Source organism: Pleuronectes platessa, chromosome 17 (genome assembly GCF_947347685.1).
Source record: "Pleuronectes platessa chromosome 17, fPlePla1.1, whole genome shotgun sequence".
Lineage (NCBI taxonomy): Eukaryota > Metazoa > Chordata > Actinopteri > Pleuronectiformes > Pleuronectidae > Pleuronectes > Pleuronectes platessa.
In genome coordinates, this window is record NC_070642.1 from 2,532,122 (window position 1) to 2,543,996 (window position 11,875).

The window sequence follows — 11,875 nt, forward strand, 5'->3', positions numbered from 1 at the left end:
TGAACCAGCATGTGTGTTTTCTGTCATTCCACAAAACACTTTTGCTGAGAACACATGACTCACATAAGCGTTGTTCTAGTTCACATTTAAACAACTGGACACATCTTCCAGTAAAACAACATTCCTCATATTTTGACTCTTATCCAGCTGTGACTCCTCAGCAGCTGCTGAAGTTTATATATTTCTCTCACTCCAATTCTCCAAATCGTCCAGGAAGTCGGACCAATATCTGTTTTTTATCATGGAGACAAGCATCAAAGATTACATTCAGTCCCGCCTTGTTATTAAATTGACTGTTTATCATCAATCACTGAGTCAGGGAGTGAAGTAAAAGCATAATGCTGTTGGACTGTGAATCCCATTTTGGTGAGCCGGAACACAGCACTAGCTGTGGGGGGAAAAACTGACAATGTGTGACGACACTGATGATCTCTGGCGTCTGCACGTATAAAACTCACCAGCCTCCCAGTGCTCACTTCAGAGCAGGCTCGATCACTAAGGTGATTATCAGCAGGGTCTGCACATCAGGGCAATCTGGATGGATTGGACAGAGCCACGGAAATAAGGTAGGTCTTTCAGAAGCTTCTGACGAAGTACAAAGGAAAGTGTATTTCTTGGCTTATCTTTCTTAAGTGCATCAATTGGTAGAATGCACATTAGATATTTAAACTTACATCTCTTCATTTTAGTGTAGTCCGACCCTGCAGTAAACAACCTTGTTGCTTGATGATTAGGCCATTTTTGCTGTCTGATCTATGTTTGCCTCGAGGTCTTTACTGTCAGAAAGCCTCACTGGTAGAAAGACTTTTTGGCTTCAGTTTTCATTTGCAGCTTGGTTAAGTTTAGGCAACAAAATGACTTGGTCAAATTCAGGAAACGATGATGGTTTGGTTTTAAAAATACTATTTCACAACGTTGGCCACATGTGAAGGCTTCATGGCAGAAATTTTTGGAAGACAAACTTCTCCCGTCTGCTGGAGAGTCTCAGACACCAAAAGTGTAAATTGTCAAGAAACCATATACATCACATGTATGAATAAGGAGGGAAAGTAGCTGAGTCACCGAGATTGTATCTGTTGAACATAAACTATGCTTCATTTCAACAGGAATTTCTTAGGGAGGCAGATACATTCATCAGGGAGATGTAGTCTGAACAGGAATGCTGGAAATTTGTTCGTCCAACTTTACGCAATAACAGCCCTTTCGAAATCACAAAAAGACACAGCATAAATAACATCCCTTAAGGTTTTTGTGAAAGAAAAATATGCTTTTATTATATCACACATTGACTACTTCAACACCCTGTTTATCTGACAGTCTATATCCTCCATCTCCATTTTTATTAAATCTTTTCTCTTGATTGCATGAAATAGTCAGACACCACTGCAGGAAAAGAGTTGTCGGAACCACTCACCACTAAGGGAGAATATAGGTTTCCTTAGTGTTACAGGCTGTGAAGGTGAATGTGGTTTTTCTGTTTTTGCTGAAATAATATTAGATAAGATTGACTGAAGTTCAGATACTAGAGAGGACAATCAGTGCACATCTTTAAAACTATTTTTAAATTGATATATTTATTCCCTTTGTAAATCACATTGAGCATTCTGTTTTGATGAGTGTTACGTTGTTATATTCCATGCTGGCATTTGACAGTTTGACGAAGAATCGTTGTCATCCACAGTTTCCAATGGTTGTGAATGCATCTGAATGGTTGGTCCCGACTGTGGGCACAGAACAGGACCCCTGCAGTAACTACACTGAAGCTTGGCTGTGGCTGTCCTCCTTGCAGCCAGTCTACCTCGGTTTGATCAGCGTCATGGGGTTGGTGGGGAATGGCCTGGTTCTCTGTGTGTTTTGCCTGCAGAGGAAGCCCTGCACAGTGGCCGATATCTACCTGGGGAACCTGGCGGCTGCTGACCTGGTCATGATATCCTGCCTTCCCTTCTGGGCTGTCACCATCTCTCAAGGCTACCAGTGGGATTTTGGAGAGGCCCTTTGTAAGCTAGTCAATGTGGCCATCTCTATGAACTACATCTGCAGTGTTTTATTCCTCACACTGGTCAGTGTGGACCGATACCTGGCTCTGGTGAAGCCCATGAGCCCAAGCCGTCTGAGGAGAGCAGCCTGGGCCAAGCGTATCTGCTTGGGCATCTGGAGCCTGGGCTTCCTCTTCAGTCTGCCTATCCTGCTCTTCCGCACAGTATCATACGTAGAGGATCCTGGGGTTGATGCCTGCATTCTGGTCTACCCCCATCCAGCATGGAGGTTGCACCACAACATCACAAGGAATGTATTGGGATTTCTTATCCCAGTTCTGGTAATTGTTTACTGTACCCGTCACATTGTGACTGCACTGAACAATCGCGAAGCCAACGGACTCCCTGGGCTCAGGGCAGAGAGGAAGGCCACCTACTTGGTCCTGACTGTGCTGGCTGTCTTCCTCTTCTGCTGGACACCACACCAAGTGATGCGGTTTCTTGACACTTTGGATTACTTCCAGGTCACACCCGGATGCCTCTGGGGTCATGTCCTGGACATCTGCATCCAGCTGTCCACATATCTGGCATACAGCAACAGTGCTGTTAACCCCTTCCTGTTTGTCATCGTGGGGAAGCATTTCAGGAGAAGGTCAAAGGAGGTGTTTGGAAAAACTCTGAACCCCTGGTTTAAAGAGTTGAGCTTCATTTCAATGAATACACTAAATCAAACACAACGTATAAGTATTGAAAAACTTGAAAACTCCTGACAGTAACAACAACAAAATCAAACAAGTGGCTGTAGAAACATCTTTAGTGGTTACACAGAAAACTGTGATTAATGTAAAACATAAATTCATAGAAAAGGGAAATTGTTTACAGAAAGGTCCGGAAAGACTCAAGGGCTCGTTTAGAGATTTGTTTGCATCCATCTGGTGAATGCTATCATGTGCACTACTTATGTCTGTTTCTTTTTGTTGATGCAGTTCCTGCCCCTGGAACAGTAATGCAGAGCTCCACAGCAGTCATAGTGATCATAATGGAAAGGTTTTATACAATAAATATATTATAATATATAAAATAAGTGCTGATTAATGTCACTTTAACTGAAGTGTGTGGTGAACTAACAAGATATGCATTGATCTGATGTTTTTCAGAAGATAATGAGATTTCTATCAATGGAGGTTTTTATTGTGATGTAAATAGTGAAAATATTGACAGCAGTCCCCTTGTGTCTCTGTGCCTGTTGTCTTTTCCGTTTCCCTGTCTTGTCGCCTTTGTCATTACTTTGTTTTTGTGATATATATTATATATATTTATCATTATTTTAAGATTTCCTTTCCAGTGCACAATACTGAAGGTTCATGTTGCAATTGAAACTAAATAACTACTGACAAGAGCTGAATATGAATCTCATTGTGATCTATGACAATGTCTATTGATTCTGAGCTTCTTCTGTCTATCACCATGTATATTATTATGTAGCCTGACTATTCAGACCTGCACTATTATGCTCATGTGATTGAACTGAAGAAAGGGCCTATTGCTCTTTAAAAAATGTGAGTGCTCATAAAAAAAGTAGTTGAATAAAGAACCAATTGTCTATCTGTATTATTTGTAAGTCATTTAATCAACATGTGTTTTCTCTTTGATGGCGCTGGAGGTGAAATGAATAGGATTTATCCAGTAACAGAGACTCAAGATGGTTAAAAGGCTTAAATACAGAAGTTCTTAAACAGAAATAATAATTAAAGTCCAGTTGAATGAGTCTTTTACAGAATGGTAGACAGGAGTCTCAACAGGAACATAGCAGAGCTGCCTTACTGAGTAGCAAAGAGGAAGCAGCAGGTGAGACATCCGATTATTTTATGGTTGATAAGTGAGATTTTTTCCAAGAATCTTTTCTTATATACTGTGGTTTGTAAATTATGGTTGTGTTTTGTGAATTGTTGTTGTGTTTTGTGAATTGTTGTGTTTTGTAAATTGTTGTTGTGATTTGTAAAGTGTTGTTGTTTATTTGTGAATTGGGTTGTGTTTGTGAATTGTTATTGTGTTTTGTGAAATGTTTTTAAGATTTATGAAATATTGTGTGTTTTTGAGTTATGATTTTGAGTGATGTTTTTGAGTTATGATTTTGTTATTGTGCTTTACCATTAGTCGTTGTAATTTGTGCTTCCGGCCTTTACCACATTGAAGCTGTCTGCTCCTGCTGGAGAGAACAAACACCAACAGAGCTGCTTTGACCAAACTTTTTAATAAAGTAACAGGTTAAAGTGAGTCGACTTTATTTTGAAGGTTATGTACGGAAGTCAAAACTTTTTGCTCCCCCTCAGTTGAAACATGTTTACAGTGAACGTGTGGCTGCCAGCCGCGCGCACGTCGTTTATAGGTGCTCGTGCCCGTGCAGTCGACACTGTTTGAAGCTCCACAGCGGAACTCGTCATAACAGATGCTCGGACGACTCTACGTGGACCCAGTGAAAAGTTGAGTATAAAGCTGATGCTAACTGGTTTCCTGTTCACGTTCTGACCGATTGACTCACGTATGTTTGTGTGAACTGTTGTGTTCGTCGAGTTTTGTTAAGATAATGTTTTATAGCAAAGAGAGAGAAAGGAAACCAACCGCTCGGCTCGAACTTCAGAGTGGTGGTTTATTAACGTAAACTCTGCTGCTCAATGTATATTCACAAACAGCCTGACAAACAAACAGCCTTACACGCAAACACCTTGTCAGACAAACACCCTGACAAACAAACACCCTGAGAGACGAACAGCCTGACAGACACAGATATGTGTTTCAGCCATTGTTGGATCACCTGGGACGCGCACATCTCACGTGCAGACTTCTGTGTCGCATTTTGACACACACATTGTGACTAATCCGCCGAACTGAACAACAGTTAGCTCCCTGTTCAAAGTCTGTGTTAAGGAATGAGAGCAAATGCCTTCGAACTGTACTTTTATCTTGGTATCAAGGTTACTTGTCTTTCTGTAGTTGTCTTATCAGCCAACACCAGTTTAGCGTGGAACAAAAGGGTAATTGAAGGGATCCCTTACCAGTCAGGATTAGGCTAAATGTGTCTCTCACTATCTGGTCTTCCTGTATGTGTAGATAATATGTTTTTTACATTCAGGACAAACCACATTTTGTTGCTAGAGAGTTCTAGAAAAAGAACTTAAGGTCTAAACACACTGCTCTTAGACTTCACCAACATGATACCTGGTATATGGTGATAAATAACTGGACAAGTTTGTAACGTGTATCCATCACATTTGGTCTATATCGATCAACTTCTTAAGGTCTGAGTGTGACATTGTCGATTACGTGACTCGGATCAGTGATTATCTAAAGAAATAACTTTTTTGTTTTGTTATTATCAAAAGTTGAGAAACGGAAGTAAAATCTGTCACAGTTAACCTGTTTGGAATTTTCTGTATCCATCTATATGTTTTTTGCAGTACCCCGGTGGGCTGACATGTTGTGTCTGTTTTCACGGCAGCATGAGTCAACGAGAAATCAGTGAAAGCTTGAAGTTGGCCCGTGAGTACGCTTTGCTGGGAAACTACAACTCGGCCAGTGTTCTCTATCATGGACTGCTTGAACAGATCAAAAAGTGTGTGTACACTTCACACGACAGCAGTTTGCACCAGAAATGGCAGCAGGTATATGTGGCTTTAATTATTTATCATATTATGTGAACAAGGAAAGGGAAAGTTGGCTTTTCTGATGTTTGTGTTTGTTCCTCAGCTATGGCAAGAAATTAGCGAAGAGAGCCGACAGCTTCAGAATATAATGTCAAATCTGGAGAATTTTCAGCTGGACACGGCGGCGCCTGCTAAACCCAGTAACCACGATGATTGTGATATCAGGCCTGTACATGTGGAGCCGAGGTATGGGGCTTGGTTGGTTACACACAACTAATAATAATTGTCATCTCCTTTTCATTCTGTTTAAAGCAATGTTCTGTGTTCATTGTTCCAAACCAGACTTTACTAACACTTGTAGCCCAATTTCACTCTTCACATTCACTGTACACAAATGTATGATCTTGAGTTGTATAGGCAGAGTTTCCCCCAGCAATATAACACCCAGGCCCAGTGTTTCACAGCACATAAGACAAAATAAATGACGTAAGAGTCAGTATTTTTTTTCCACGATTTGGCTTCTCTGTCCTCCCCTCTGCCTGTTTGACTGAGAGCAGGGCTCGGGTGCCCTGACCCTATACATTAGAAAATGTCTGATAGAGATGAAGGGAGCAGAATTGACAATATATTGAGGAGTTATTGTCAGTAATGGTGGCGTATGTGAGTAGGCATACTGTATATCAAGCAGATTTAATAATTGATTTATAATTGCACCATAGCCCTAAAGGCAGGCGCTTATAGATTCACACCATTAGGAGAAATAACTTTAAATAATTTCACATTTCCTTGGAATAATTTCAAATTCTGTAACCACCACCATTCCCCGAGGCAGATAGCCAATACGCCCCCTGAAAACCCAGGGAAAGATCTTTACTAGCTATTTGTCCATGACATAGTCATATGATTGAGATTAGCAAACCTGAGTCCCTGATGTGAGCTGGGTTTGTGCGTGGTCTGCCCTTTTACAAAAGGTGGCCTGTAAACCTCACACTGCCTCTTTGTTTGGATGTTTTTATTTTATTTATCTTTTCTTCACTAATAAGTCACAGCAATACACTTTTCAATTTCCTCAGACAATGTATTGTCTCATATCTTTTTATGTTTCCTCAGGGGAAGGGATTTATTTGCAACACACAGGATTTGTATAGCCCCATGTTTTCTGTTTACACAATGTAAACAAAAGTAATTTAAGCAGTTATTTTTTAAGTCTGCTTCAGAATGACTATACTGCTCGACTTTAAAGGTATTATGCCTGTTGCTCCATGATCCTCCTTTTCTTTTTCTTCTCAGACATTCTCCTTGTCCTGTCAGGCGGCCTGCTAACCCCCATAAAGAGAGCAAACCTCCCAACAACCGGCTGAGCGCAGCTGTGAGGGCCCAGCAGAGGCAACGTGGAGCCAACGGGGACAGAAGCAAACCCTCCAAAGGCAAAGAAAAGAAAGAGGCAAAGGAAGCCAGTGGCAAAACAAAGGATGCTAAGGTGAACACCATACTCAAAAGAATGCACCACCCTCACCTTCGTTATATTACACAACATACTTTATATTCAGTCACAACTGTTTGCATTGTTGATTCAACATTATCCACATGCTGCTTTTGTACCTACAGCCATGTCTAGCCTGTATTTCCAGTTTTGTGTGTGGGAGAAAACAGACTCCATTGGTGATATTTAATGTTTCTTGTTTGTCTTCCAGAACAAAGTAGACTTCCAGGACAAAGAGATGAAAAAGTTCGATGGAACAGGATATGACAAAGACCTAGTGGAAGCTCTGGACAGAGATATAATATCTCAGAATCCAAACGTGAAGTGGTATGTGTTTATAATTCACTTTTTATTGGCTTGATTTTTACAGAGGACACATGAACCTATATGTGATCTTTATTGTTATTCATGTCACATCATATGTAAATATGTCCAAGGACCCTCTCTGTACTAGACAGGGATGAAATTATATTAATTAATCCCTGAATAGGAAAAACAATCAAAAGTTTTCAGTGTTGCTGTGTTACTGTGTTACTGCGTTATTATTAAACTTATTATTTGAAGTTTTTTAGAAGCTAAAAGAAGAGCCCCCCTGTGGTTAAGATGTGTCCATACAATTGTAAAGTCCCTGGTTTGGTTGTTTAGGTTGTTCTCCTCTTTCTTTGAGTAATTTTCCATTCAGACTTTCAGTTCTCAAGTAAAGACAAAAGACAAATCAACTAGAAGGGCACATGCCTCCATGAAAACTAAAATCCTGTCTCCCCATGTTCAAAAAAAGGAAAACATTTCCTGGATCCAACTTCATCAAATCCACTCCAAAATTGAATGAGTTCTTCCCTGGCCCATGCACCACTGTTCTATTATACAATTGGTTCAGTAGTCTTTGCATAATCTTGCTTATAGAAAAACAGACAAATACAAAAATAATAAAAAATTACCTCCTTGTTGGACGTAAAAAGTGAAACAATATTAAGTGATGATAAGTCACACCATCTTTTTACAAATTTCATTTATATAGACACATATTCCAAGCCACAAATACTAAAATTCTTTACAGGCTTAATGTTGTATGCTGCATATGACATCCTCTGTTCTTAGACTGTTGAATTGGAATTTATTTTCTGCAACATAAAATACTTAACTGATAAACAGATCAGCCATTAAATTAACCCTGCTCTCAATTGCATTTTTAAAACACATTTTAAATTTTTTACCAATAACAACAAAGTAGAAACATAGATATAAATATCAAAACTGAAAATTTGTACCTGAATCATTTGATAACAAATTAAAAGGTGTCTGGATTGTTTATCTCTGCACATTGAAGACTTGTCAAAGATAAAAGTGAGAGAGTGTTCCGCTTCATGTCACTGTCAGGGATGATATTCTCCAAATCAGTAAGTGAAGCTCAGTGATTTTTTTCCAACTATTTCAAATCTGGGATTAGACTGCTTATTTGACAGATATCCAATGGTAAAATAGATTGGGATTGGGGACAAAAACTTGATTAGGATATAATATAATGTCTAAGATGCCAACTCGCAGCTTTGGACAAATGTAGGTAGACTGTGTTTTTTAACCTGCTCTGATTGGACTGCCTTTGAACTGATAAATCTCGTTTTAACCTGTAGGGAACACATCGCAGACTTGGAAGATGCAAAAAAACTACTGAAAGAAGCGGTTGTGTTGCCTATGTGGATGCCAGCATTTTTCAAAGGCATAAGAAGACCTTGGAAGGTATAGGTTTAGGAGACTTCAGTTGGTTTTCTGTAGCTTTTATTTTTACATGTATTACATGGAACTCTTTTTCTGACTTTTAGGGTGTGCTCATGGTGGGACCCCCAGGCACAGGGAAAACCCTTTTGGCCAAAGCAGTTGCTACTGAATGCAGAACCACGTTCTTCAACGTTTCCTCATCTACTCTCACCTCCAAGTACAGAGGGGAATCTGAGAAGCTAGTTCGCCTTCTTTTTGAAATGGTAAGATCAAATGCATTATGTGGTCAAGTTTTTTAAGGATAAAGCTCATGTTATTATTACAGCTGTAGTATTTAAGTCGTATCCCTTCTGATGGTCAATTTACATCTTAAATGCCATTGTAAAATTTACAGATGAGGAAAAAAAAACTTCTCACTCTCTCCTTGGCATGAAATAATACTTAGTTGAGAACAGTGAATGAAATGATTGTGGTAAAGAAGTATAAAATAATTTCTTTGAGCGAATTGTTTTGGTCGGAAGGTACAGTAAATGTTTTTCCAAATGTAGGCCCGATTCTACGCCCCCACTACAATCTTCATTGATGAGATTGACTCCATTTGCAGCCGCAGAGGGACATCAGAGGAACATGAGGCCAGCCGCAGAGTCAAGGCAGAACTACTGGTGCAGATGGATGGTATAACGCTAATGACATCATAAATCTATTCACCAAGTCTAATTATATAATCATTCTTCACTATATTCTTGTCATGTGGAAACTGCAGAATCCTCTTAAGGGAAGCATTTGTTCATTTCACACTGTTGTTACTGTTATTTAGGTGTTGGCGGAGCATCAGAAAACGAGGACCCATCAAAGATGGTGATGGTCCTGGCTGCCACCAACTTCCCTTGGGATATTGATGAAGCTCTGAGGAGACGGCTTGAGAAGAGGATCTACATCCCTCTGCCTTCAAGTAAAGTAATTTTCTTTATTGTATAGCAGTGTAGTCTTCATACATACTATAACTTGTGATTAGTTGGAAGTTTTCAAATGAAAGTTACTGCCAACTCTGTAATCTGGCCTGCATTATTTTATTTTTTTCATTATTATTAATAATAATAATAATAACAATATTACTACTACTACTAGTGCAGTTTATTTAGTAAACCTGCGTTTTAGGAATGGGCTGTTGGCCTGTGGTAATGCTCCTACAGGCTGTGAAACTGGCTGCTCCACTCACTTCACACTCTGTTTGCAGCCAAGGGGCGAGTGGAGCTGCTCAGGATCAACCTGAAGGAACTGGAGCTGACCAGCAATGTTGACTTTGCCAAGATTTCAGATAAGATGGAGGGTTACTCAGGAGCCGACATCACCAACGTTTGCAGGTCAAGCAATTCTCCCTAACTAATTGACAAAAGTTTTTGTAAACTATATCTGTGTTGTAGCTATAACAACGACCGGTGAGTGTAATGTATCTTCATTTCCCCACTGAGTGTACTGTGTTTAAAAGCTACCCTGATAGTCTTTTTAAAATGGAAGAACATTTTCAGAGGAATACGTTCTAGAGTTTAACTTCTAGTCAATTTGAAGTCAGAATGATTAGACAACAAATCTTAGAACATAGAACCCTCCTTTTAAGAATGTGCATTTAAAATAATCTAACAACTAATCTAACAACTGATTATAAAGATTTCAGTTAATCACTTTAACAGCAATAGCTGGAAGGATTCATGTGGAATGTGAGAAATTCCTGTGATTAAAAGTTTATGCTCAAAGTGGTGTCTGATGCTGCAGGGATGCGTCTCTGATGGCCATGAGACGAAGAATAGAGGGCCTGACGCCAGAAGAAATCCGCAACATTTCCCGGGATGAGATGCACATGCCTACCACCATGGAAGACTTTGAGTCGGCTCTGAGGAAAGTGTCCAAATCTGTGTCTGCATCTGACCTTGAGAAGTATGAGAAGTGGATTGATGAGTTCGGGTCCTGCTGAAAAAAAGGCAGACGTCCAAGTTGTGTGTACGTGTGCGTCACTGGATTGAGTGAGTAATCTATGTTAAAGGGTGTTTTAGAATGGCTGTGGCTGTTTGTTTATTTCAGAAGCAGCTCACTGACATGGAAGAGGGTAACGTCCATTACATTAGGTAAATAAATGCACTTGACTAGAACCTCTTACCATTGTACATAATGTTAATGTCCAAGTCTAACAGGTGACTAAAGACAGATGACTGAAGAATGAATGGCTGAAAGTAGTAGATTTTTCTGATGGTATACCAAATTGTTATGGACTCATTCATAATGCAACTAATTTGAATTGCAAAAATGTTTTATGATCTTAAAACCAGCAAACATGTTCAACAAATGAGATGTATGTGTGTTCCTGCAGTAGAGTTCATTTCCACAGATGTTGTACTGTTACTTTGCCTTTCGAAGTGTCCTAACGTTTGCTTGGTACCATTGTATCTGACCATGAGTTACTGAGTCAACAGCCAATCAATTTTTATCCCTATTTAGTTATTTTCTTTCTTTTATGCACTTATTTTGAAAGAAAGAACCACACATGTTCACGAAATGATGGACATGTGTGGTTCTGTCACATTTTTGGAGATTTTTATGAACACAACACTAGCAAGATATTTCATTGAATAAAGTTAACAATTTCTATGGATATATTAACGTTGCCTTACCTGTGTGTTTATTTAGTGGTTGGATTTAGAGTGTGATAGTTGTTGGCAGGAGACAATTTGTACTTTATTTTGAGCCTGACAGTTGATGATCCACGCATCCTGTTGTGGTTATAGGTGGAACAAATGAAGCTTGGTTTATCAGCTTTAGCTATCGAACTCAAGTCAGCCTATGGCCAGAACTGTACAATCACACATTTATCCGTTGGATTTAAAGTGTTGCTTGTATGCAACATAAATACAAATATTTGCCTTGACTTATAACAGTTTTAAGTCCTTCACTAAATATAGAGAAATCAGATGAGCTTTAAAGACAGATCTCATAGATAAAAGTTATGGTCAAAATGAATCAGTAGGAATTCAAGGTTCATACAAGTTACACACACAAATGTC

General features: G+C 39.4%; 2 protein-coding genes across 3 annotated transcripts; both read left to right on the top strand.

Moving 5' to 3' along the window:
* Window positions 1–294: 294 nt before the first annotated feature.
* On the top strand, window positions 295–3,587 carry LOC128460493 (B2 bradykinin receptor). The gene is made up of 2 exons (XM_053445715.1): window positions 295–566; window positions 1,682–3,587. The coding sequence occupies exons 1-2, from the start codon at window positions 426–428 to the stop codon at window positions 2,744–2,746; spliced, it is 1,206 nt and encodes a 401-aa protein (XP_053301690.1). The 5' UTR covers window positions 295–425; the 3' UTR covers window positions 2,747–3,587.
* Window positions 3,588–4,320: 733 nt separating this feature from the next.
* Window positions 4,321–11,474, top strand: katna1 (katanin p60 (ATPase containing) subunit A 1). Of its 2 annotated transcripts, none has more exons than XM_053445712.1 (11): window positions 4,321–4,459; window positions 5,476–5,638; window positions 5,724–5,866; window positions 6,911–7,100; window positions 7,315–7,430; window positions 8,735–8,840; window positions 8,924–9,082; window positions 9,368–9,494; window positions 9,637–9,771; window positions 10,057–10,183; window positions 10,593–11,474. In XM_053445712.1, the coding sequence occupies exons 2-11, from the start codon at window positions 5,477–5,479 to the stop codon at window positions 10,789–10,791; spliced, it is 1,464 nt and encodes a 487-aa protein (XP_053301687.1). In that variant the 5' UTR covers window positions 4,321–4,459; window position 5,476; the 3' UTR covers window positions 10,792–11,474. The 2 variants fall into 2 exon arrangements, with proteins under 2 accessions (XP_053301687.1, XP_053301688.1); XM_053445713.1 differs by having other exon boundaries at window positions 4,340–4,459; window positions 5,435–5,638.
* The last annotated feature ends 401 nt before the right edge of the window (window positions 11,475–11,875 follow it).

Bases quoted from the DNA above. Each gene is read 5' to 3' on its own strand.
- LOC128460493 (XM_053445715.1), top strand. From the start codon at position 426: ATGATCTCTGGCGTCTGCACGTATAAAACTCACCAGCCTCCCAGTGCT. The intron at 567-1,681 runs GTAGGTCTTTCA...TGTCATCCACAG, and splicing joins GACAGAGCCACGGAAATAAG to TTTCCAATGGTTGTGAATGC.
- katna1 (XM_053445712.1), top strand. From the start codon at position 5,477: ATGAGTCAACGAGAAATCAGTGAAAGCTTGAAGTTGGCCCGTGAGTAC. The intron at 5,639-5,723 runs GTATATGTGGCT...TTTGTTCCTCAG, and splicing joins TGCACCAGAAATGGCAGCAG to CTATGGCAAGAAATTAGCGA. The intron at 9,495-9,636 runs GTATAACGCTAA...ACTGTTATTTAG, and splicing joins ACTACTGGTGCAGATGGATG to GTGTTGGCGGAGCATCAGAA.